The 27,620-nt window shown below is 38.6% G+C and overlaps 1 protein-coding gene across 1 annotated transcript in view; it reads left to right on the forward strand.

Annotated features, from left to right (window-relative positions):
- Positions 1-27,114, forward strand: part of pdhx (pyruvate dehydrogenase complex component X) — a 32,320-nt gene extending 5,206 nt beyond the window's left edge. Inside the window, exons 3-11 of the mRNA XM_053319516.1 lie at positions 2,744-2,844; positions 9,282-9,490; positions 10,797-10,895; positions 15,965-16,127; positions 17,082-17,229; positions 21,595-21,653; positions 23,346-23,504; positions 25,243-25,307; positions 26,142-27,114. Coding sequence (XP_053175491.1) covers positions 2,744-2,844; positions 9,282-9,490; positions 10,797-10,895; positions 15,965-16,127; positions 17,082-17,229; positions 21,595-21,653; positions 23,346-23,504; positions 25,243-25,307; positions 26,142-26,397 — 1,259 coding nt within the window. The 3' untranslated portion in view covers positions 26,398-27,114. The remainder of the gene's footprint in view (positions 1-2,743; positions 2,845-9,281; positions 9,491-10,796; positions 10,896-15,964; positions 16,128-17,081; positions 17,230-21,594; positions 21,654-23,345; positions 23,505-25,242; positions 25,308-26,141) is intronic.
- The last annotated feature ends 506 nt before the right edge of the window (positions 27,115-27,620 follow it).

A 27,620-nucleotide genomic window follows, 5' to 3' on the forward strand; every position in this document is an offset into this window, starting at 1 on the left:
GTAAAATAAACATTTCCACACATTATCACACAACATTTCATTTGCCAGCTCTCAATATATTGCTGTTCTGCTTAACTTCTTATAACTAATTTGCTAAAACCACTGTGGATATTAATGTGTTACTTAAAGGGATGGATGAACCCCTTTTGCGTAATTTTTTCCTACTCACTGTGACTTACATTTGGGTGCTCCCTCATAGTCCAAAATTGCCACAGTTATACTTTATGCGTCTATGTTCATCAGCACAGAAAGCTCAGCAATTATTTTCCTAAAAATGACCAACAAATTGTAGCACTAATCATTTTCTCAGTGACATCACTCATCAGCTCTCTAAGGCAAAGGCCTAAGCACTGTTGCACCTGAGGGCCACTGGTGGCTAATTGGCTCAAGAAATCACAGCAGTCACAATTCATCACTGCTTAGCAGCTCTGCTCAGCCAGGCGCCACAGCCACACTCATTTATAAGGAGGCAGCATACTGAATTCTGATTGGCTGGCTTGCTGTGTTGCCATGTGCTTCTGTGACTTAGGGTGAGATGTACGTGTAAGTGAGAAAGTGAGAGAAAGAAATATAAATTCTCACCAACAGCAAAAACACATCCGGCGTTCTATTTTCTTGCATTTGCAAGACATATTGATGCTACTAAAACCTCATCATAGGATTTTAGATAATCTTTGTGAAAAGTGCTTATTTAGTTTGACATGCATATATTTAATTAGATCTACAGTGGGATCTTGTATAAAGAAGTGCTTTTCAGGGCTGATATCTGGCATTTTAAAATCATTGACATCGGCCAGCATTCATTAGACAGGTAACCTTGTGAGTCATGATGATCACGGTTGTGAATTTGCGTGGTAGTTAAAAAGGTCTATATTTGACTGCTAGAACTTCCTCTTATGCTGATCAGTGTGCAGAGTTGATTGCCACCTTCATACTATAGTCTTTGTCAATATAAAGACACAGGCTACCACCCTGGGTGTTACTGGATAATGAAACAATCCTGTTTGACAGGAGAGATGTACACCTGGATAGATTAGGGCACAGCACTTTGTCACATCTCTCCAGGAGGTCAGAAACAGTCTTAGGTGGTCCTGTTTATTGTCGATGGAGTGGACGTTGGTGAGGAAGAGAGGAGACAGGAGAGCTTATCAACTGTGGGTTAGCCTTTAGCCTAACTTTAATACTTGCTTGCAGTGCTTCTGCTCGATCTGTGTACATATGTAGATGTCCAGTAAAGGTCTAGTGACAAAAAAAATAAAGTGAGTACACAAACTGTGGTACAGAAAAAAAGTTTTAGATTACTTGCGTAACACTGGTTCTTGGGAACATTTATTTGATACATTTTTAATTCAAAATAAGTGCACTGCAGGCAGAGTGCAGATCTAGTTAAGCAAACAGAGACATTGCAGCAAATCACATTAATGTTAAATAAATGTACATTTAAGTTCAGCAATTTTATGTCTCATTTTTATTATTACATTTTTGTATTTTATCAGATGCAAGAAAACACAACACCACCAATAACATGATAATGGCATTATGTATCAGCCATTGGCCAATTTGCTCTCTACATATCATCATTGGCCATTGGAAAACCTACTTTGCAGCTTCTTGAATTACAATTCAGCATTGAAACATCCATCTAGAATGGTTTCCATTTCTAAATATGTTCATTTGTGCAGGTCATATATATTAATGAGCTCTGGCCGGCATATCTGTAGTATGTATCTTTTTTGTTGTCATGCTCATTGCATTCTGGTAGAGGTGAAAAGGCTTGGGGTCACCTGTTTAATCTTTAATATTGCACATCACACCTAACCCCTGGGGTCATATGGTGTTAACGCCTCATACAAATCCAATCTTGACTCCGCTACTCCCTACTCTCAGGGGCTTCCAACGTCAATACTCCCTCTGCTCTTTCAACCTACTCCCTCACCCATCTCCTTCCAGTCTTCCAATGACCCACACTGCCCCCCCCCCCCTCTCTCTCTCTGTCTCTTTCTCTCTCTCTCTCTCTCTCCTTCTTTCTCTCTCTCTCTTTCTTTCTTTCTTTCTCTCTCTCTCTCGCTCTCTCTCTTTCTATTCAGTCAAATTTTACTGAGTCATGACTGTCTCCCTGAACTAGATTGACTGCAAGTGCTGAAGGTTAGACATTTGCCAGTGCAATAAAACAACAATAAACAATAACCTCTGTATTTCTCTGTATTTGTCAATTGGCAGCCCATTTGAGTTTTTGCACAAACTGGTGCTCAAAATGGATAAAGGTGCATGGAAGAACTGAACCAGTGACTCCTAATTGCCTACCTCTTTCATAAGCAGATGCTAATATATTCCAGTTCTCATGTGGTGGACCATTGGGAATCTTGGATTCTAAGGATAAGGGAAGATCTCTGCATCTATCAGACACACTGAGTTTCTGTGTCTCACATTCTTCCCCATGAAACATTGATTAGGCCCTTCGTTTTGAGAAGTAGGCCAAAGCCAGAGCAGATATTTTCCGCATAACTTTTTTGTCCCTTCAATGGAATTCTTTGATTTACATGTCAACCAATTTGTTTTTACTGGGTGCAAACCCCCAGTGAAAGTGAACATTCTGCTGGTGATTATGATTCATGCATTTCCAATCACAACTGAAATGAATTATTTGCACTTAAATTAAGGTCAGAACCTCCATAATAGAAAGATAGTTTGGGAATGAGGTTCTTAAAATACCAAATCAATTTGTGTACAATTACCGTTGCAGGTGAGGCAGTGGCAGCAGGCGATGCCCTCTGTGAGATTGAGACAGACAAGGCTGTTGTTACCATGGAATCTAATGATGATGGTGTGATGGCAAAGATCTTGGTGAGTAAGCAAAAATATCTTCCTCTACTTTTCTTGTACTACTGATTACTGCGATTATTGCAAATAACTTGCAAAGTCTTTAGTATGGCTTTTATGGATTTCCTATGGAAATGGAGATTTGAGTGTATTGAAAGCAGAACTTTAAATTGTGTTCTTTAGCTTTCTGTTTCAAATAATGTGAACAATGATTTGCAGTTGTTACGGTTATGTTTTTGAAATGAGTTTATATTTGCATACAGTAGTACTGTTTGTAATTTTGTACATGTTTCAGGGGTTCTCCCTTTCCTATACTAATTGGCTACGCTTGTTAAATCAGTTTTCCCTGTACAATGACAGCAAAGCTTTGATGAGGTGTCTTCAGTGACAAATATTTCTATCCTTCCATCCCCCCATTGTGCTGTTTGTTGTTTGAATTTTTAATAGGCTGCCAAAGACATAGCAATAGTTGTCTTTCATCAGTACTCCACCACATGTTCGTCCCGCTGAACAGGAAGATAAAGATGTTTTATCTTCTTTCGCAGTTTTATTGATCTCCAAGAAATCTGAAAATATGTGAAGTTGAAGGAAATGGAGGTCATTATTTCCCTAGCAGTTGAAGCAAGATACAACTTATGTTTATTAGCTTTCCTATTTTAAAAACTGAGGGATGGCAGTGAGATGTTGCTGTGTTCATTCCTGCACACACACACAAAAATACAAACCTGTGCTTCATGTCACAGAGAGTGCCATATCTGATAATACAACATGTTCCCTGGCAGCGTCATTTTGGACATGCCCAAGCTGTGGTGAAGCCTGAGTGGGGCAGGATTTAATTAGGCGATGTGTGTGTGTGTGTGCAACCCTATCAGAAAGCAACATGCAATCATTCTGCACCAGCAGATGCACATCAACAATGTGCACACAGATACATTGTCCACAAAGAAAATAATCTCTTCTCCTGGGCAAACTCTTAAACATAATGGCTACATTTTTATTTATTACACAGATTAGTTATTTGAGCCATGATTGTCAGTTATTAACCACTAGCTTATGTCTATTTTTTTTCTACCTTTCCCTGCTTGCTTGCTTGCTTCAATTCCTCCACATTCCCTCACTACATTCTAATCTTAGCTACCATGGGGATGAGGTAGTTTCCATAGCAACCGCCCAAGAATTGGGGGTAGGGGCTATAGAGCTGAAACTGGCAGAGAAAGATGGTCTGTATTAGATAAGCCCCCTAGCACACTCTTTGTGATAGAGAGAGTGTGTGTATAGTTAATAAGAAAAACAGCAGCTAGTAGCGATATATTACAAACCTATAAACTCCCTTTTCATGGCATGGGTAATGTGGCATTCACTTTGTCTGGGTCAGACTACATTAGCTCTTAGTAGTGTAACATTGGGTCTCCAAGAACCCAAGTAGGTTTCTAATTTAGAGGCTACCATAATTACCTACCCGTGGCCAAACGCCTAAACAGGCTGCAGTTGACGTGAAGCTTGCTGTACTCTGCAGGGGTTATTTATGGGGGTCAACTACCATTATGGCCCTCTACCAATTTCCAACCATGGCTCTTGGGGATGAGAGAGCAAAGGATAGATCCTGCTCATATTGGGATGTGGAGGTTGGGGGGTTGGAGCTCTAGCACAGTGAGCGTGGATTACTGTATCTCATCATACTCTTACTGCTTTGCCCTGCCCTGACCCGGGGGGTTCAATCTGAAAATCTGCCTTGGGCACAATCAATCATAGCCTGTAGAAAAAGACACACGTTTGCAGATACATAAATATGACGCACAAAAACTCCTCTGTATCACATGTATGTGAAGATGAATTCTTCTGAGCATGGAATAAAGAACAGCAGTCGGTGGATCAGATGGTAGTTCTATGTGAATGAGTTGGCGATTGCTATAGTGAATTCACTGATAGAATTGATGGATAGATAGATAAATATGTGGATAATCAATGGATATATCCAGCATGTTCTGTGCTGCTAACCTGTCAGTTTCCAATTCATCATTCCCTTTCCCTTTCCCTCTTCATCTGCACATGCTATCATCTAAGGGATCGATTTTAAACAACAACAGCCATGTGTCCTCTAAATCAACAGATATTATACATCATTTTCTAATTTTGTAGCTTTCCAGAATTTCTATCGAATGAATTTCAAGATGCTCTCATCTTGAAATTCATTGCCTGTAGTCTCTAAAAGGCTTCAAGAAGAATGGCAGTGTGTCGGGGATAAGTAGTTGGGATTAAGGTGACATGTTGTTTTTATAAGTGTCTTACCTTTAGATAAAGCATGGGGAAAGGACTTATGATAAAGGTTATTTGACAGTAAAACTCATTACATCGTGGTTATGTGGTTGGTACCTTTTTATAAGCTAAACAAACATTACACTCAAAAAGAATGACTTGACTCTGGAGTTGTGGTTTGAATTGGGTATTTGTGGGTTTATGTGTGGGATTACATTGAACTGTCAGCCTATTATTAAGACGTAGGATGTGACATGTGTAATCTTTTTCTTGCTGTATCTGTCATGCTCTATTGATCAGAGATAAACCTTGTGGTACATGTCTAGACTGAGTTCATCTTCCTATTACAAATAAACCTGATAACCACACTACACAAGCAGGGGTTAATTGGACTTTTTTGGGCTCAGCTGTATTAATACATCTGATGACCCCCTGTAACATCTGATAAATATGAATTGGTCAAGTTTTATGTTATGACCAACTGACCAACTCTACAGCTACAAGCTCAACAGTCTCCTAAAGTGAATAGAAGTGCTGATAGCTGTGGAGGATAAGCTTATTGTAACTGAGCGGTTTAGTCTCTCAGGGGATGTGTATTGTATGGCTGTATGGTAACTGTTTGATGGTAAGTAGGTTTTAAAGCTCATAAATGGTCTAGTCTGACTTTGTAATATCATTAGCCAAGCTGTTGGGCTTTAGAGAAATGCCTTAAGAGCTCTTTATGAAGTCTTAGTCTATGCAGTGAAAATATTGCTATAGAAACTATTCTTAATCAGGCTAACAGACTGCCTTCATCCCCAGTCACAAGGCTGCTCACGTTTTGGCATCAGATCGGCTGTGAGGGTTTAACATGGATATCAGAGTTTATATATTGCCTAATTCATTTATTTAGAATTGGTCACTCATTTATATCACCATATCACATTTAATTTCAGCAATTCTTTGGATGCCATGTGTTACTCAAATTCACAATTCATATACATCATATATGTTTACTAACATTATGACAAGATCATATCGAACCTGTTTGAAGAAATTGTATCTGGCCCAAAAAGTGTGTTTAGTATGAAAACAGATCCATGTTCAGTTTAACCACAAAGGGTATTATAACTTTTTTTTATAGACCAAGGGCCTGATTTACTAAAGGTCTGCATGTGGAAAAACGTGTGCAAACTTGACATCACCTGCAAAAAAATGTACAAGCTGATCTACTAACACAGCGCACTGAGGCTGACATCTTTCAACTGTGCAAGATAATACACACTGCCCATTTAGTACGTTTGCCTTAATGAATATGTAATATGGGGTGTTTTAACCTCAGTGTGCAAAATACAGTGAGGAGAAAATGCAAATATGTTATTTAGCACATGCGTTGTGATTTACCAAACCTGAAGGTAATTTTGCTGATGGTAATTGCGTCGATATAAGACACATTTGACGGGAAGGAATTAACAGGCGGCACACTGCGCACAGAGAAGACGGAGGCACAATGACAGAATGATGATGGTTTTTCTGCTAATGTTTTTTGCTGTAACTCAAAATGTTTAACTTCTTCCACTAGAACATCTAATTCCATGGGATCTGATTTCATTTTGTGTTTGCAGGCTTTCTGCTCATCCAAACTCTTATTACAACGTGCAAAATCCTCATTTAAATACTGCTGTTGCACCTGTTGTCATTTGTTATTGTTAGTAGATTACCCGCAGATCGCACGCTGCAATGCAATCTGTTGCACTGCACATGCAATTTAGTACCCTTTACTTGGGATGTGAGTAAATCTGGCCCCAAGTCTGTACTGCATGCAAGTCCAGATATGGGCTGAGAAAGATCTGAGTGCCAAGATTAAATATTTATTCCTCCTAAAATGAGTCATATACCTCCTAAAAAATGTTCACATTGTCACTATGAAGAGAGAACCTCATTTCCAAGTAATTCTCTGGGCACAGGTAAACCCATACACCAAAGATATCTTGAATATTGTAGCAGTTGTTGAGATGTCAGGATAATTTACACTTCACATAGGTTTTTAGTGTGTTCTGTAACCATTTGATGGCAGTGTTGAGCCCCATACCACTACAGTATAAGCATCTATTAATGCAACTATGCACACTGTATTCTGTGCTGCTGTTGCAGTGTTTTTGAGTGTGTCATGATTTTCAAGAATTCCATTTGTGAACGCACCTTGCAGCTGCTTGCTATTTTCTTCCTCAACTAGAAATTGTCATTGTATGTCTTCCTTTAAAGCTAAAGGAAAAGCTAAAGCTGCGTGTATTTTAGATGGATACACATCCAATGAGTCTGAATGAATGTTGTTGTTTTTCTAGAGAACAATAGGGGCAGGGTAAATATTGGAAAGCGTTCCCATAGGTTGGGGATTTATTTGTGGTGGTTGACCCCAGTGGAGGAAGGGTGGAAATGATGTGAACAACACATTGTGCATAGAGAGTCATCTGCAAAACAGATTAATTAGAAAGTAACTCACATATGAAGGATGCACCTTTCCACTGTGTACTTTGAAATCTTTTTCTAGAACATTTGATTTAAAAGAAAGAAATAATGACAAAATATACACAAACTACCATATAATAATGTTGCTGTATATTGTGATATGTTATTTTAGTTAGATTACAATAGTTGCTTGTGTCATGACACCTTTGTTAATGTGGGAAACCTGTTGTGTTTCTACCATGTGATAAAATCTCTTTGGGACTAAAGATAGAGACTCTGTGGAAATTTACAGAAGCCCAGATTTTCCTGTGCAGCCCTCAGGACCTACCCTCATCCATCACCTACCACTGACTAAGAGAGGTATATGAGGAGCAAGACAGGAGACAAGCTACATTTTAAAAGTGTGCACATAAACACAGAAAACATGACCTACAGCACCAGTTAAAAGTTTGGATGCACCTTGTCATTCACTTTAATGAAAAAGTGTGTCCAAACGCTGTACAAATGTTTGCCTTTGAAAAACAAATGGATTAAGAAAACATGATAGTAATGGACTTCATGCTGGTCACATGAAGCTGTTGTAAAGCTTTTGCCAGAAGAGTATTACACAATCTATACAATAATGGTGCTTTGTATTAACTTATACTTAGATAACTTAAACACTTGAAGCTTGAATAGCTTGATGAATTAATGACATGGAATTCCTATCATTTGATGTGGACCATTCAGCTTATCTTTGTGTGTTTGTCTCCATAACTGTGCTACAGAGCAGTTGTCTGCTTTGAAATAAAGTAGCACAATAAGCATTGAGGTACAGCGCTGTCTACCAGTGAACGCAGGTGTTCATATATTCTGCTGTTCTTTCCAGTTAGGTGGTTATGATTATTGGAGTTCTGCTCCAGCCTGCTGGAGAGAGGGAGTGGGAGTTGGGGCGTGCTGATAGCTTTGTCTCCAAACTAATGACTTTAGTGATGGCCATCTAAATTTGAACCATTGTATGTGCAATTATACAATATTTTTTTCATTTAGTTGATTGTTAAAAATTGTAGGTTATCATCTTGTGGCTGATCAGCGGTGATGCAGAATGATTGAAAGCAGTTGCACAGCCAGGATCTGATGTCTTTTTGTTTTTCCTTCTCCTCTCTCCTTGTATCGAGCTGTATCTTTAACAGACAGCTCACTAAGTGGATACCTTTTTGAAAAGAGATGAAGTGCAGCAGCCCGACCCAGTGTATTGTTCCTGGCCTTTCATTTAGACTGATCAATATTGACTGAAGGACAACACCTTGCAGAGCTCGGGAAGGGTAACAAGAGGCTTATAGTGGATTTGGATTACTGTGGAACAGTATAGTGAATCAATGGTTGACAGCTATGAACAGCATGAAAACACATCTATTGCACATTAAGAACCTATTCCAGCTCAGTTGGGTGTTTTGGATACTTTCTCAGCTCAACAGAGAGAGAAAATGGAAGGATGGAAATTGAAGTAAATCAGTCGACAGTGTCACTTTTCAAGAGGTCCCCAAATAATGGCTGTCTAAAGATTTATCTGTTCAATAACTACTGGTTAATTGATTAACTTCAGAACCCTTGTCCCTTCAGCTATTTTGTGTTCTTTACTACACAACCATATAACAGAGGAAACCTTAACCTTTATTCTAGCAGTCTTAGTTGCACTTGTGAAGTGAGTGAAGATGTTTTGCTAACCACCACCACCTACACTAACTGTATAAGTGCCTCTGTCATGCTCTTTACAGATGGAGGAGGGCAGTCGCAATGTGCGCCTGGGCACTCTCATTGCCGTGATGGTGGAGGAAGGGCAGGACTGGAAGCAGGTTGAGATTCCCCGTCCAGATGTTGCACCTCCATCTGCAGCTCCACCCACTACACATGAAGCTGCTGCCCCAGTTGTGCTCCCCGCTGCTCCCTCTTCACATCCTTCACCAAAACCAGCCCCCTCAGGACCGTAAGTGCCCCCTAGTTTGCTATTAACTCACTTCCTTGTAATCATGGCAGGCATATTAGATGTTTTTCAGCAGCAGTGATTGTGCCTCATCAATAGAATTGAGATTCATATTCCATTTCAATCTGAAAATTGACAGTTTTACCACTTAAAAAAGTTAAAGTTAAAATTGAATAGTTGTCCAATGTTAATATCACCATCAGGTTATGCTAGTGAACAGATTTCAATTTTAAAAATGCTTCCACAATTAGTCTACAGAGTAGTTAGTAAATAGTACTGTGGAGTAAGTGGCTGGAGCTGAAGGTATTGTGGTTGTTATGACTGTTTTGATGTTATATTATAGATTATTATAGACAATCAGGGGCTATGGGTGGAAAATAGCAACTTGCTAAAACCTGGTGCAATGCCTCTCTCCGTTTTTTATACAACGTTAATGTTTTATTGTGCACTGTCCCTGTTTAAATAAAATAAACATTACATTACTTTCTTCAGTTGACCTCCATGATGATGTCACCGGTTGTAGTCACTGAGTTGTATGTTTTGTTAACTGCAAAGCCAAATAAAGCCTGGCATAGATGGACAACATGCTGCGGTAACATAAGGCTACATGTAGGAGCTACTGATAAAGAGACCTTTTCCTTGTCAACAGTATACAGTATGCTCATTTCAGGTCCTGTCCACGACTATCTTAACATGCTGAGTAACGTGTATGTGTGGACAGAGCCTACCCCTATTTACACGATACATACTCTTGTGGAAAGCAAAGGAGCTGCCACAACACAGATAATCCCTATTTGTTATGCAAACATTTAACACTGAGCCGGATCACACATTCAAATTTACACCGTGGTTACATCAGCTTGACAGGGTTGAAAGATGAAAGGTGGATGTCTGCCGCAATCATTTAATAATAGGTGATGGATACAGGATTGGACTATATTAAGGAAGTCTACCTCAATGTAACTAATGGAAAGTCTGATACTAACTTTGTTCACTCTAGAGTGGCAAAGAAAGAGTAGAAATTGATAGTTAAATGAGGCCTGTTTATATAGTCTTTCATTAAAATGTAACTTTGGAGCATTTAGAGAGGACAACATGTGAAACATTATGGATGCTGTCAGACAAATAGGAACTTCAACCATGGGAGTCTGGGGCCACAAGGCTAATATTATTTTTAAGAGTTATGAAATAAAGGTAGGATTTGACATTTTCCTGCAATTAATGTTAAGTACTTAAACCAAATGTGTTTACAAGCATCTATTTTTTAAAACTTGAAAAATGTACCTCACCTTATGTCTTCATTGTCCAGGTTACGACTGAGCCCAGCAGCAAGACACATCCTTGACACCCATGCTTTAGACCCCAAATTGGCCACACCCACTGGACCTAGAGGACTTATCACCAAGGAGTGAGTATGATTTAATGAGTCAGCCCTAAGGCCTGTCACATACTCCATGTCAGGTGCACCCGCCTTGATTTAAGCATTTAAGATATAGATCCTTGTTTATATAACACACACTCAATATTTTGAGCCCACACTTAGGATATAAAAAGCAAAGCAATAAAATTTATATTGTAAGATTTTGAGGTGGAATAATGATTAATAAAACCATTGCAATGACCTATAAAATCATTACACCCTTTAACTGATTTCTTGTCTTATCACAAATTTAACATCCACTTTAATTAATTGAGCAGTGGTAACTGAAAACAGTGATGTAATATTTGCCTAAAATAAGCAAGGCTTTACAAAATGATACTTACTTTTTTTCTCCCATTTCTTCCCATTTTTTGGGTTTTACAATACTTTCACTGAGAAGCTATGTTACTGCGGTGTTGATAAGAAAAAGATAATCCACACAGATCAATTGAACTGGCCAAGAACTGAAGATGTACACATTCTTGCGTTGCCAATGCTGTAGTTCATTTTTTGAGAGAGTGATGTATCAGTGGTAAGTCCTTGTTTACAATGTAAGCGTGTAAGGACATAGATTGAAAGGGTCCCTCTGCCACCATATCACTGATGGAAAAAAATGTCAGCCATAGTATAGGCAGTATAAAAATGTGGGAGAGACTAGGTTAGTGAAAGTGTTATAGATATCAGGTACTTTAATCTTGTTATGTGGTAAAATCACACTATAGAAAGCTGTGAAGCTATGCACACACCCAAACAAACACACACATACACACACATACACACACACAGCTCTAATGGCCACCTGCTGTCAGTGGGGACCTGATTGAATGCTCTCGTTACCCACCTAACACCCTGCTGGGGAATCTCATTAAGCAACTTCTGTTGCCATAGCAACCCAGTCTCCAGGACCCACTGGTGACCATAGAAACGCAGACCTTATGTTGTCAGGGATGTGTGTCTTAGTCAGTGAAAGGGAAATATATAAAGCTAAACTAAACCAAACACAATAAATAACAATAACTCACTGAAATCTAGACAAACCCTTCCTCTGAGAATATAAACAGTATTAAAAAAATCCTCCATAACAGAAAATGCTTGCAGCTGAGAGAGTCTCATAGACCTCCTAATGTAGTCTATTTTGAGGAGTATTTTTCACATATGTCTGCTGTGAGGTTTGTACTCACAGTAGACATATGTCTGCCAACAGAAAAACTCAAGAGGTAAATTTCACTAAATAGCAAACAGGGAACACAATTAAGAGAAGGCAGTTTCAAATGCTGTTGTTTCTTTTCCCTCAGCTATAAAGCTGTCTTGTTCATAAACATGAGCATTTTCTGCACTATATGTGTGTCAATGTGATTTCTAGCCTTAAAAGTCGTAATTGTTTAATGATTAATGCAGTTTTAATTATATCCCCATGATTTGACATGCTTGCTACATTACTTCATTTTAAACTATGTGTTGGACATTTGCATGAATGACCTGCCAATTCACTCACTGCTACTTCATTAGCTCAGGAAGTCTTCACAAAGGAACGTTGATGGTGAAAGCAGGCAATCATTCCAGAGGAGATCAGATGCTCTGGACACACAGATGATTCATAAAAAAGTGTCTCTTCATTAAGAAGTCTTCCTGAACTGAATGGTGTTCTCTTCCAAACAGCTTGCTGGTGAAGTTACAGGCTTGGCTTTTCTGTTTGGTATAACTAGCCAAAGATATAACTTAAGTAAAGGACACAGGTGTATACAAATGTTACCATGTTGGGAGATTCTTCCAATAAACCATTAATATATAGGTTGTCAAGTATTTACATAAATTAAACATCTTACCACATTTTACCAATGACCCAGCCACAAAACTAAGTGATCTTGTAACTGGTGTGATGTATTTGACAAAGCTGTGCAGACCACAGTTCTGCTGTTGTCATTCACTCATAGATAGTTGGTGAGATAGTCATTGATTTTGGTATTCTAATTGACTCTTACTCAAACATATTGGCTTAACTGAGCTTGATTGAAGGTTAGACAGTGACAATTTTGGTAAAGCAAGATGTTGGGCAATGGAACACATCAAATGGAGTTATGAGTAGAAGTGGTGGGTAAAATGTTCTTATTTGTGCAAATCGATGGCCAAAATTGTGTCTATGTATACAGTATAGGCTATAAGGTAGGTACACTGTGAGACTGAACTGAAACCAAATCTTCTTGGGAGAATAGTTTCGCATAAGCTAACCTTCTCAAGAGGGCAGAATAGACCTTATTTCCTTGCCTTTGTTCCTTTGGCACATCAGATAAGGCTGAAACCAGGGAAGGGTACCCCTCCCATTCCACCCCCTGCCCTAAAGAGGCCCCTCTATAGTGGGCATGAATAACCGAGGTCACGCAACCCAGGGATGAGATCATAGCATGTTACATAAGGCATACAAGGTTTAAAAACATATGCAGTACCAAAAAAACACTCCCTCCCTCCCTTAATCTGTTATTAGCATCGTAAATAGCACGTTTAGCCAAGAGGCAATACTAAAACAGTGATGGATGAATTTAATGAGCTATTTTAACATTTTTCTTTGGCTGCATTGTTTAGAATTACTACCACAATCAGATTATTTTTCAAACATGGTATGTTTCAAGTAGATTTTCACAGTTAAGATTATTAATGCATTTAATTTTTCAAATGTGGATGAAAAATGGATACTGTACACTCATCTACTGGAGCAGTTTTCATGCTCGCAACACATCCTCTTCCTTAGCTTGTCCTAGGTGGCAGTAGAAGACAAAGTTTATTCATGTGTGTCTGTGTACTTGTGGTGCTCATTTCACATGTGTATGTGTGTAGATGTTCTTGTGAACGCTGCCTCATTCCCTTTTTAATATTCTAGTCACTCTCTCCCAGTCTTTCAGAGGCTCCTTTGCCTCCGCTGTCAGTAGGACTATAAATGGTGGGTGTGAATAGCACATGCCAGCCAGCTACACAAAAGGTATCTATGGTGTCATCGTCAAGTGGCCACTGTAGGCTGCTGTTGACCTGACTTTCTCTTGTATCATCAACAGAAACTTATAATTTTATAAATTTATAAAGGATATTCCTTATACATTCTCACTAAAGTATATGGAAGAATTTTTTTTTTTTTTACTTTTTTGTACTTTCCTTTTAAATTTCTAGTCTCTAATAGCTAGTCTTATGCATTGGTTGTTGTTCATTTGCTTGCTCTTTCTTCTCTATATGAAAAGGAGCAACAAATATTGTCACTTATCGTCAAACATTCAGTGTGGTCCTCTCAGGTTAGCTTGGGGATTTCCAAGCTGCTTCAGTCCTTCCACAAACAAATACTCCTATCATTGAGAGAAAGGGAGGAGCTATTGTGCTAGAGGAAATAAAAAGATGCGGCTCAGAGTGGAACAAGAGGGAGAAAAATAGCTGTGGGGCCCAGACTGCTCCAGACTACATGGTGAGGTCAGAGGCAGCTGATCCAGACAAAAGACTGCATGTGTGTGGTTAGGTGGACCCCAGTGCAATGAACTGGAACCAGAGAGCTTCAGGCAGGCACACCTGATACCTGCCCCTTCCACCTCTTTCCCTACAAAGCTCAAAATTAATGGGTGAAAATAATCTAGGACAGATCTCTCAGTACATCATTATTTCCTTCTTCTTTACCTTTCTCTTTTTCCTGCCAGTCAATACTCAAAGCAGCAGTGCCCTGACCCACATCATTTGTTTACTCCATCTACAACCTTCATGAAACAGCAGCCATTTCATATATATAGACCTACTACACAGAAATGTTCCCTTCCCTTGAAATGTGCAATAACTCATACAATTTCAATTTCATAGTAATGATTCTCTTTTTCTTTTCTTTTCTTTTTTTCTTTTTTTACTATCAGCTTCAGGTAGAATAAATACCTCCAAGTTAATTCACCCATTCAACCATTTTGGATATGTAAATGTGACTTAGATCGAAACAATAATACACTACATGTCTATACTAAAAATGAAGTTGTCTCTGGTGCATTATTATTTCGTCTTTACAGAGAGATGATATGAAAAGCAGGAATGTCCATGGCTCACCAAAACAGTGGGAGGGGTTACGAAGCCAAGATTTTGAATAAACGTGTCAGTTGCTGCCACTGACACCTGATCCTGGCCTTACGCTGACGGGTTTGTTTGTGACTAGCAAATGATTCTCATGACATTCATGCATTGAAGCCATGCAGGGTGCTGAAAGTTACCATTGTCAGACAGAAACCTAACACGGATACAGACCTGATTTAAAAAAAATGGCATAGTGCAACTTGTAAGCTGAATAATGAATAATGCTGAATTGTACATCATATATTGTGTTGTTTTATACTACTATGCATGAGTTGTGTTGTTTCATACATAATGGTCAAAGCAAAATTAACTTTCACATAAATTTTTTTTTTATTATTTTACTGTAAGAATTAGGCCTTCATCAATAAATTGAATAAAAGAAGAACAACGTGATGAAAAAGAAGGATTTCAAGAAAGAGACTTGAAAAAGCACAATTCATTGATTCAAGAGAAAGAAACCACAGTTTGTAACGATAAAGATCAAACCAAATAAAATCGACAGGAAAGGATTATATCATTGTTATCTGCTAACTGCATCATGAAGACTTACCTTGCATAACCACTATCCTGAAGAAGTGGGAAAGTATTTGTGTGTTTGATTGTGTGGACTGCCTCAGTGGTTGGGTTATATTTCCAGCATTTTGCCCCCCCTTATTTCCACCCACACCTCTCCTCATCCCCCTCTATCTTCATGATGGAAAATATATATAATATCACAATTCCAGATTTGTTTACTTTCCACTGTTACTGTTGCTTTCCATATATCTACAGTAATACAGATAAAAAATAAAACCTATGCACGGTGTCCAGATTTTCTGGTTGTCTTGTAGTATAATATTGAATTACTGTATGTATTCTATAGTATGCAAATGATAACAAAAGATAATCCTTTATTATAATTATTTATTTATTTACTAGAACATACATTTATTTAGATGACTATATAATCATGTTTGTTTTTACTTCAACAGAGATGCGTTAAATCTTTTGAAGAAGTCTCCTGCCCCCAAAGCAACGCCTGTCACTGCTGCTCCTGCTGCTCCTGCTGCCCCGAGTCCTGTCACTGCCCCTCCACCTCCAGGCAGCAGACCCAACATACCGCCTCTATCTGTACCAGGGAAACCAGGAGCACCGGTTAGCACTCATTACAGCATCTCTTTATTTCACACACACACACACACACACACACACACACACACACACACACACACACACACACACACACACACACACACACCCCAGTGAAATTACAAGATATTGTCACAGTAATTCAACAACAGACCATCTTCCAGCGTTGGGCTTGTGTCACGGCCCTAATTAGTGTGATGAATGATCATCTAGAGTATTCCAGGACTTGCCTGTCTTGCTGCAACAGTGCTGTACAGCATTATGATTCTTGTAGTCTTGTCTCTGTGTGTATCAGTTTGCCAGTGTCTTTTTCCTTTTGTTGAGGCCACTGAAAATAAATATGTACTGCATATGTCACAGCTACAAAACTAACTCTCTCCTGTTGTAAAGGTATAAAGGTCATATAGGTTAAACAATGTCCATAGTATTAAGGTCATTCAGGTTATTGATTGCTTCTGGTTTCACAGTTCTGTGGTCAAATGACTGATAAGTTCATATATCATTTTATATTATGTGTTTCTTTTTATATGCCACGAACATTTTGACCAATAGATGTTATGTTGCTTTTCTTTTTAAACTCTTCTTAATACCTCTTTTGTGGTTTTTGTTTTGCACAATATACATTTGTATTCTTTATGATAATGCTATAGAATGTGACCTATTGATGTCACAGACTGGGTCTGTAAATGATCTGATGCTTTAAGAATCAATCTGTCAATCATAGTGAGCAATCATTAATTCATTGTAACAATATTGTCAATAGTATCTTTACTTTGTTATCCCCTCCATTTTCTTACTGATTGATGGCAGCTGAGCTGAGTTATGTCTCTACATATACGGATAGTGATAGACTGACCATCATTCTTGTTCTTGTCCCCAGTTTTCCCTGTTGTCTCTTAAAATGGCCTTTTCTATTTGTTCAATTATTCACCACTTCTCCCCTCCTCTTGTCTTCCTCAGGGCACTTTCACAGAGATCCCAGCCTCAAATATCCGCCGTGTGATTGCTCAACGACTAACGCAGTCGAAGACCACCATCCCCCATGCTTACGCCTCTGTTGACTGCGACATGGCTGCTGTCATGCAGCTTCGCAAAGACTTAGCCAAAGGTAAAAAACAAACAAACTCAAGACTGAGGGTGTGTGTGTGTGTGTGTGTGTCTTCACATTAATGTAGCACTGTTCTTTACATACAAGTTAGTATCGTGTGGTTTAGTGGATGTTTGACTGTAACATTTGGAAGGAAACTTTTCCATGAACATGAGAATTTCAAGGTTTTCACATGACTGCTAATTTGACAAAGAGGACAGTCTTTAGAATTGAAAGAAGCTCTGGTACATATCTGCTCAGTCAGGGTAGTCATGTCCCTCTGGTTCGAAGTACCACACACACTTATTTGCCATTCCACACACATGATGGCTTGTCTTTTTCGGATAGAAGAAAATGGTTTTACATGTATGCCCTATGTCTAAGAATAACCCTGCATGGTGTGGGTGAGAAAGACTTTATGTATGGGTTATTGGTTCAATAAGACCAAGAAGTCCAACATCTCCAGAAGGCTGAACAGTGTGTCGGGGGATCTCCGAAACACCCAAATCTGACACTGATCACATCTGTTCTTTTTATGCCTCCGCACCAACAGCAGCCTTAGCCGGAGGCATTATGTTTTCGGGTTGTCCGTCTGTCCCATTCTCATGACCGGATGTCTTAGGAACGCCTTGAGGGAATTTCTTCAATTTTGGCATAAACATCCATTTGGACTCAAGGATGAACTGATTATATTTTGGTGATCAAAGGTCAAGGTCACTGTGACCTCAAATCCATCCCATTCTCAGGAACGCCTGAGGGAATTTCAGTACATCTGGCACAAACGTTCACTCAAGGATGAGCTGATTAGAATTTGGTGGTCAAAGGTCATTGTGACCTCACAAAACACGTTTTTGGCCGTAACTCAATAATTAATATGCTAATTATTACAACATTTCACACAAATGTGTGTTAAAGTGGGTTAAAAGGTGAAGCGCTGACAACAGGTCAAAAGTCAATTTCACAGTGACGTCCTCACTGCTCAAGAAGAGGAGATTGTGATTATATTTCACATTTTGTTAGATGCTGAATTGGTGACACAAATCATGAGTCCCCACCTGGAAACTGGTGATTTTATAGGTCTTCTGTGCTGCCAGTTTGAGGTTGTGTGTGAAGCATCCGTTTTAGAATTTAAAGCTTCTTTGTTGCAACATCCTTATCTGAATCATCGTCTACTGTCATGTTAGAATCAGCTTTAGTCGACAAGCATGTGAACACATACAAGGGAAATACACTTAATACATTTGTATTAAATTCCTTCAAAGTTTTCACTATTAATATTATGAGTTTGGACAGACATGGATGTAAATTGCAACTTGACTGGTTAGCAGAGGCATACAACCACATCTCTATAAAGCATATATCTCAACATAAGGCAGCTGATACTTTGATACGACACCCACAGCTAGTCATACACATAGCACATAGCCCTAATCTAACAGTTTCTAAACTCTCATTTTTCATCCTTTACTATTTAATAGGGTGTCCGCCTCTACTAGCTTGAAATCACCCTTCAGAAAGTAACAGTAAAATAAACTCTGTAGCAAAATTTCATAGAAATGAGAGCTGATTTTATTCTTAAGTCAAATTTTCATTCACATAGTTGTTCCTTGTTTCAAATGTTTTATTCAGGGTGTTGACTCTTTGGTGTCATGTGCTCACTATTAAACCTCCCCCCTTGGTGTATTCTGGCATTTTTAAGATATTTCATATTCACATTCATTTCCTGACAATGTTGATTAGCAACACTGTTTGCCAAATATTTTTTGACAAATAATTTAATTTTGCGCTCAAAGTTGAAATTTTAAGCTGTCACTAAACTTAAGTATGACATATGACTGTAGTAGAACACTGTAGTCACATGTAATCCTCACAAAGTCCCTTTTGTTTTTGTGAGTGTCACATCTTGATACAGTATCAGGCCCCTGAGTTTCAAACTAAATACATGCTTCAAATGTGCTGTAACAATGCATACATGTTTAAAATATGAATTTATTTTGATTAACACTCTCCAACCAAAGTCAGCACAGAAATTAACGTTTAATGTGGTTAAGTCAGAAAGTCAGTAAATCTGTCATCAGTGATCTATAAATGAATGTGAGTGACTCTTACAGTATTTGCTGTCTACAGCAGCTTTATAATGTATGAGAAGCCTCTCATTCAGTTCATTATATCCCTGCAGCATCTGAAGGCAGCAGGACTCATATGTTAAATCTGCAGCCTCTGATAGGCTATGTTCTGTGCCATGGCATCGGCATGATTATTGTGACTGTGTTATCCTTGATTAGATCACCTATGACACCAGGCTGCAACAGTATAACAGCACACAGCTCTACAATCATCACTCAATATTCTGCTATATTATGGCAGAAACATAAGGTTAAACAGACTCATCACAGACACTTTTAAAACTTTCTTTTTAGCAAAGTGGCATCTCATGTTTAATCCTTAAAACACATTGTAGTGCAAACACTGTTGTGTATGTTACTATGTGACTGTGCATGAGGTGAGATACATAAGGATTATTGATGAAATAGCGTCGGTCCAATATATTCACATAAATGGCTTCACCAAATCAATTTCAGCATTTTTTTTTATTTTTGTCTTTATTATAGTAACTAAATGATGAAAAAATCTACTCCTACTGGCTTTGGATGCAGGTTTGTGGTGATGGGTGTTTATGTCGTGACTCTCTGAACCATTCAAACATTTCCTGAAGAAAAGCTTACTGTTTTTTGAGCTGTCATTGTCACAGTGTGATTGGCAAGGACTCTACTTTTGAACATTGCACTGTTGCACATATATGAACCAAAAAAGCAGGTGCACACAAAGACCTCCACACAGTCCGTGCACCTAAGACCTACTGTGCTGCACTTGGACTTTATCATTCAAATTGAATTAATAGTGCAAAATGATAAAGCGTACAATGCATGCTTTTGCACCCGTGTAGAACAGGCCCTGTTCACTGAAAAGGAACATTATGGACATTTACCATAAAAAAAAAAAACAAGACATCATTGCTTAAGATAGATGATCAATCAGTAAAGAAGCCATTGTCTGATTTCACATATCTCCATCACTGACTGAAACCTAGTCTGGATGATACTATAATATCACTACCACCTTCAACACATTGACAGTATACTAGAATTGCAGTTTGGTTGCTATGATGACGGAGAATGTTTGACTAAACAGGAAGTAACACTGACTTCTGCAGGGCTTTTAAAGTAGTGTGATAAATGAAAATAGATACAAAATAGAGAAGCTAAAGACAAAGAAAAACACATGAATGGTCTGTGCAAAAGTATGAAATGACTCCGGAGACAAGGATGGGTGAGAAGAAAAGAGATGAGTCTATCCATGCAGTACCAATAAAATACTAGCAGGAGCAAGTGTGTCTCCTGCACATTTTGGCAAGCTGCTCTTTTACTTTCTCAGCCTTTCCTAGCAACTGTTATTGGGCTAACCACAAATTCTTGTGCAACTGGATGTGGATGTGTGTGTTTAAGGTAGAGGGCGGTTTACACCACAAACAGAGAAAGGGAACATTGTTCATGAGCATTTGGTCACATTCAGCCAAGAAAATATTTATCTATAACGGCTGCTTTTCATGGATTCCTAAAATGTAACTAATGCTTACTTTGGGCTGTTTTTTCATGTTGATATAAAAAGAGTGCTTCGACACTTGCTTATTTTTAAACATTTAGTTCAACACACTAATACGTAATTGGCTTTATTTAGCTTAACTTTGCCTAGCTGTCAAACAAACAGTAAATCTCTCTGGGTCCTGTCTCTGTATGGAGGAAACAGAACGGCCATTCCAGACCTATTAGCGAGGTTGTGTGTGTACTGAGGGATTCTCTCCCCGGTTGTTTTTGCGGACTCTCATTGTTCAGGAGCAGCACGATTTCACGGTTAGCTCGTTAATCATCCCGCTCACAGCATTCATAACTGTCTGGTACTGCGCTAATGGACAAGAGTAAGAGTTGGCAGTGATGCCAGGCCAAGCCCGCCTGGCCTACTGGTGTCACACATGGAGAAGGGAGTGGAACAAATTTATAGTGGCTAGAGAGGGATGGATTCTGACCAGCTGGAGTTAAGGTTAAAAAGATGAAGGGTATTTGTTTTCACCCCAAGGGATTCAGTTGTTTTTACATATTTGGTATTTGTAAAAGACACTTCACAAGTCTTATACATAATAGAATCACATGTGCCAAGATATTGTCACCTCCTGCCTGCATGTAGTTCAACCTATGCAGCCAAGATTACCCTTCACCAGCTGTCTGACTATCACATAATCTTAATCGTAGTGTTATGTAGAAATCGCAGGTGATGATTCTCTTCCAGAAACTTCCAGACTCACAGGTTGTTTTTTCTTTGTCATTTCAGAACAGATCAAAGTGTCTGTCAATGATTTCATTATCAAGGCAGCTGCTGTCACACTTAAAGTAAGTATTGTTCTACATGACTAATTTTTGTGTCATTTGTTCATTTAACCTGTTTGTCTTTCAAGCCAGGCTTTAGTTTTTTCATCCCCTAACTATGGGTATCTATAATACCCTATTCAGGTTTATGCCTACAAGTATATGGCATTTCAGTGCTTAACAAAGCCTGTTGACACACAAACATACTGTAGCCCATACTGTAACTGATGTTCTAGGCAACATTAGTTGGTCACTCAAGTATTACTATTGTGTTTTGCTGTTGTTTACTCTTGTTGCTAATGGAATCAGATGGTATCAAAAATCATGATCAAGCTAAGATGACAAAGACCAATCTGTTATTTTTTGATTTCCGTTATGTCATTTGAAAGAGGTTCTGAGGAAGATTGCGAAGCAACAACTTCTCCAAACAGTTTAAGGAAATAAGAATTGAGAGACAACAATCTTGGACATTAATCTTCATAGCGTTCTTTTATTGTTGTTTTTTTTGTTTTGTTTTGTTTTTTTCTTCTTCTAAATAAATGCTGTAAGCAGAGATAGCCTTCTTTAATTTCAGGAATGTGTGGAAAGAAATGGAGGTTAAAAATAGATGTGGTCCTCCGGTAATTTAGTTATTCCAGACAGGAATGTCTCAGTAACATCTGATAAGGACAACATTGCCCATCACATACTTAAGTTTACCTCTTATCGTGAAATTTTCTATCTGTTTCAGTAAATATGTGTCGGTTGTAAGCATTTACATGTACCAGAGGTCATGGAAGTCTGACATTCCACCGTACAGACTGTAGCATGTACATTTATGAAACACTACTATATGGAGATCAAACAGGGATTGAGAAACCTGGATGCTATATCGTGTGTTACTCTGAATGTAAGGAGTGCGGAACATAAATGTACATATTTCCAGGTTAATGTTAGTGTAAAACTGTAAAGTATGACACGTCTGTCTTATAGTCCATACACTAGAATTGGTCATACAATGTTCAGATGGCCAGAACACCTCTTCCACACTGTACTAAGACCTGTGATGCATATCACTTGCATATCACTGTAACTTTAGAAAATTGGCAACACAGCTGTACATTCCCCTGAGCTGACCTGACCTGAGTATCAAAGTACTTTATTGTCATTGCTACAAGAACAACGAGACAGCACAGCATCTCTAGAAAATATGCATCAGTTCATGTACATCAGTACAGGAAGTGGTATCTAACACCTTCTTTTAAAAAAAAAATCTATTTAAGCAAATAGTGTGCATTAGCAAGGGTTCTACTGTCTTTGTAGGCTGATCATTTTTTTCTGTGTTCATACTACAAGTACAAAAATAAAAAAAAAACCTAATATCCAGATGAATCACTTATTAAGGATATGTCGTTATTGCAAATTCATTAAAATTCTTCAGATTATCTACATATAGATATTAATCTGTAATATACATACTTAATTGACCGTTATAATATCATTATGAATTAATGGTACGTGCTACAGGTCATATTGTAGAAAATCACAAATTTTTCATTTCATTTTTCACACTTAGAAAGTACATGGAAGCATTATGTAACCAGGAGACTAACTGTATTTTATGTTTTTTGTCATGTTTTTTATCTCTCTTTGTCTAGTTACATCCTTTTTTATAATATTTGACGGGACTTGGGCTGTCTTCTAACTTTTAATTTTATTTATGTATTTATTTTATAGGAGATACCAGAAGTGAACGTGACCTGGTCTGGTGAAGGACCCCGTGCACTTGATTCAGTCCACATTTCAATCGCTGTGGCAACCGACAAAGGCCTAATTACCCCCATCATCAAGGATGCTGCAAACAAAGGAGTGCAGGAGATCTCAACTAATGCAAAGGTAAAACTCACAGGAGCAGGAGGAACGAAAGACACAAGACAACATAATCAACTTTTCTGTGATAAAATGCTATGCGTGAACCCTGTTGCAAGAGTCATCTCTGAAGTTGTGGGTGCATTCACTGTATTACCACAAGTTCTGTATGTGTGAATAGATAAGGAAGTTGGGGTTTGCCCACAGCCCAGCTGGATGGAAAGGTGACCTTCTGTGGGCATATGTGGAGGCTCTCTGGTTTTAACTCTATAACAAAATAGATTTTGTTCCCATTAGACATCAGAGCATCTACTGTAGAAACAACTGGATAGATCTGTGTAGATACAGTAAGTGATTAGATTTGGGGTAGTTTGATTTTTGGCTGATCTGGTCTCGGCTACCATAGGCTGCCGATGCAGTAGAGAGCAACAATGGTCAGTTCTTTCCCCTGTTCGCATCCAGCAGCTGGGGACAGTTTTATTCACAAACACACACTTAAAATCCAATATGCCTCTATAGTCACACATCTTAAGTCTTTCTCAGTAAAGGCACACGCACACACAGATCTAATAGATGAATTTCTAAAGCTGATGGTAATTAGCCTAATATCTCTCACCAGCAGTGGCCTGGTATTATACTCTCTAAATGTTCAAGGCCCATATTCATGCTTGTGATGTCTCTGTGAAGACATACTTGGATTAAGCAACTACCAGCAGAAAGCAGGAAAGACTTTATGCTGTCTGCATAAAACATAAAGCATGACACAATAGTAGCTGGCACAGTGTTGTAATGGCACTCGTATTGACAGTGGCTGAAATGGTATTTATAGCAATGGCAGTATCAGTTTCAACTTGACAGGGATGAAAATATGTGTCGGAGTGGGTTTTTTTGGGAATACACAGAGTGTGTCTGAGCGTATAAGTGAAAGTGTTTAAGGGAGGGAATGTGTGTGTAATTGGGTTTTAGACATACTATAACTCAGATTCCAGCATTTATAACTACACTTTAATGGAATTAATCCATGCAAACAGATATTGCGATAGATTTGATTGCTTCTACTTGCTGTAAAAGGTGGTTGCCTAGATTAGTAATGTTCACACATTACTTAATTTCAGTTCGACACACCTTGCACAGTTTGCTCATTTTCTAAAAATCCCTTTTCAGTGTGTTATTTAATTTTATTTATTTATATTGACAGATTCCTTGTGTTTTCTCCAAGGTTGTCACACTCATTCATGCTCTGATCGAACATCGTTTCACAGAAGCTGGCTGCAGTAATGTGTTGGCTTTCCTTGCCAGATGTCTCATCTTCTCTTCTGGATGTTGTCAATTCCCTTTCTTCATTTGAGCAATGCACAGTCTGATAGTTTCCATTTATCTCAGACTGCTTTTGGACATGTCATCATTTTCTTGAACACAATATTTAAAAATATATCCATGTAGTCTTTCACGAAAAGATCTGGATGTTAAAACTGTAGGTTTTTTTGTTTTTTTTTAACATTTGTGTTAGCTGTTTTGGATAACAAGTCTGTTGTTGCGAGTTGAGGTCAAATAGGTGTGGTTAGGTATCCTGTCCTAAATATGTATTCTACCTTTTTAGTCTGAATATTCAGTGACCACCACCTTTCCTAGGAGGAAAAAATGTCCATACAGTGTCAATAGCAGTATTTTACTCATTGTTTAGTTTATTGAACTATTGTCGAATGCTTTTTTTTCCTGAAATTAAGCTTCAGAGTCTGAGTGAAGTGTAATGTTTCTTCTGTAGGCACTGGCCCAGAAGGCTCGAGATGGGAAACTTCTACCTGAGGAATACCAGGGAGGCTCATTCAGGTAAACCAAACACACACACTGTGTTGGAGAAAGAGGAGCGACATGGAAAGTCATGACATTTTAAAACAAATTTAAACACATTTGTTTGAAGAATAGTCAGAATAGTTGCTGACACCCACTTCTGTCTCACAATTTCCTCTGTTGCTCAATGATAAGATAAGGATCATACAACTGACTTTATGACTTAAATCCAGGTTCACAGATAGTCAATATATTATGCATATTCTACATTTTATGCAGAACTGAACTGAATGTGGTCCTGGGCGACAAGGACCATCACTTACTGCTGCCATCAATAGCAGAAAAGTGGAAGGGAGGCTTTCTAACTCATTAGAATTAATGGTGTCATTTAGACATAAATTGGGTTTCTGTGTCAGACAGGAGCGATGAATTCCTATGGAGATGCATCTCTCTTTGTCCTCCTGAGGATATATGTGTACGCCCTTCATTTATTCCTTTTTCCATCCCCCTGAGCTAAAATTCTCATTAAGACTAACAGCAAACTGCCTTCAGGGTCAGTCTTACTCACCATACACATCATTTGGAGAGATTTGTTTCTTGTTTCAGCTCTTCTATTCTTTACTGATCAGTGCTCAATTCTCTTCATACAGTCAGTTCACCATCTAATTTTTTATTCAGTCACTCTAAGTGGTAATGTTCTTTTTCTATGAATTTGCATCATAAAGCTGGTTCTACAACCACCATTATGTCCACTTAGTTAATTATGTATTTTCTCCCCTGCTGAGCTTGACTAATGATGTAATATGTGTACTGTCTCTTCTCTCTTCCAAATCCCACCCCTCCCTCCCTCCTCAATCTCTCTCTGTGGTGTAGTATATCTAACCTGGGGATGTTCGGTATCAGCGGCTTCAGTGCCGTCATCAACCCTCCTCAGGCATGTATCCTTGCCATTGGGACCTCCAGAACCGAGCTACAACTGTGTGAGGACGACCAGACCTTGCGCAGCCAGCAGCTGATGACTGTTACACTGTCCAGTGACGGACGGCTCGTTGATGATGAATTGGCCTCACGATTTCTTGATAAGTTCCGAGCCAATCTAGAACAACCACAGCACATGATCCTAGCCTAAAAAAAAGAAGAGATAGTTCTATTAAAGCACTGGAAAGAAAGACTAAACAAACAAACTCCTTCATGACAAAGCCTGTCTCATGCCTCCACAAGCAGAGAACTACAAAAAGTTGATTCCTAGTCATGCTTGAATTAAGGCTTACAAAGTAGTCTTGTACATAGTGTAAAACGTCTATTTGTGGCTTGCGTTTGACCAATAATTACCAAGCTTTGTGATGGAGGAGTTAACCTTGGCTTCTGCTAGAGTGCTGGAGGATTTCTAGCAGTGGTGCCAAATAATTAGCAAGACAGACGTTGCATCGCAGGGTGCATCCCACATATAAGGGGTGGTTGTACTATCACACCAGTGTTTGTGTATATATATATAAAGTAGTTATTCCATTTCAAGTTCTGTTTTCTCAGTCCCATTCAATCTGCTCTCTGTCACTATTAATACACATGCAATTTGTACATTTGTCAAAGATATTTATTACCGAACGCCAGTGGCAATTCAATTTCCATTGAGTGGTAAATCCACACGAACCATTTCCTGTTGTAACTAAATTCAAACACTATTCGAGAGTTAATTTAATCACTCATGTTAATATGTTTTAATTTATTTAAAACAAACATTGTGACATCCCTGAAAGCTAAGTCCATGTGTATACAAAATAAATACCATCCTTTTGAAGTTTTGCTGTCTTAACATGCCAATAAAACATACTGTTCAACCATGAAATGTCTGTGTGTCTCATTAAAACACACCACTATCCACCTTCAAGATGTAGCACAGCTACCAAGGAAACCACAGATGTGTGTGTGTGTGTGTGGGGGTGTGTAGGTGTGTGTCCGTGTGGCTGTTTCTATTTAATTAGAACCTAAAGAGTTTACATCATAATTATTTCATAGAAGCCAATTAGGATAATATGCTGAGCTGCGTATACAGGTCAGCCTCTGTTGGCAGATGCTTATCTTTGCTGTAAGCCTGGGCAGAACAGCTGTTTACATATGTATTATCACCAGCCAGTGGAGTTTATCCTACATATGCTTAAGGATGGTTTGGTACTTTTTCTTTTACAGATTAAGGAAGAAGTTACTGAAGCAGGGGAAGGTTCCAGACTTCTTCTATTTGACAAGACAAGGAAGTGACTCTTAAGACACATGGTATTTGTTGTCGTCAGCATGAGTTTTCTTCTGTTCTTGTGACTAGGCCTGTGCTGAAAATCATTGCTTGATAGGACCTAA

This window comes from Scomber japonicus, chromosome 5, assembly GCF_027409825.1.
Source record: "Scomber japonicus isolate fScoJap1 chromosome 5, fScoJap1.pri, whole genome shotgun sequence".
Taxonomy (NCBI): domain Eukaryota; kingdom Metazoa; phylum Chordata; class Actinopteri; order Scombriformes; family Scombridae; genus Scomber; species Scomber japonicus.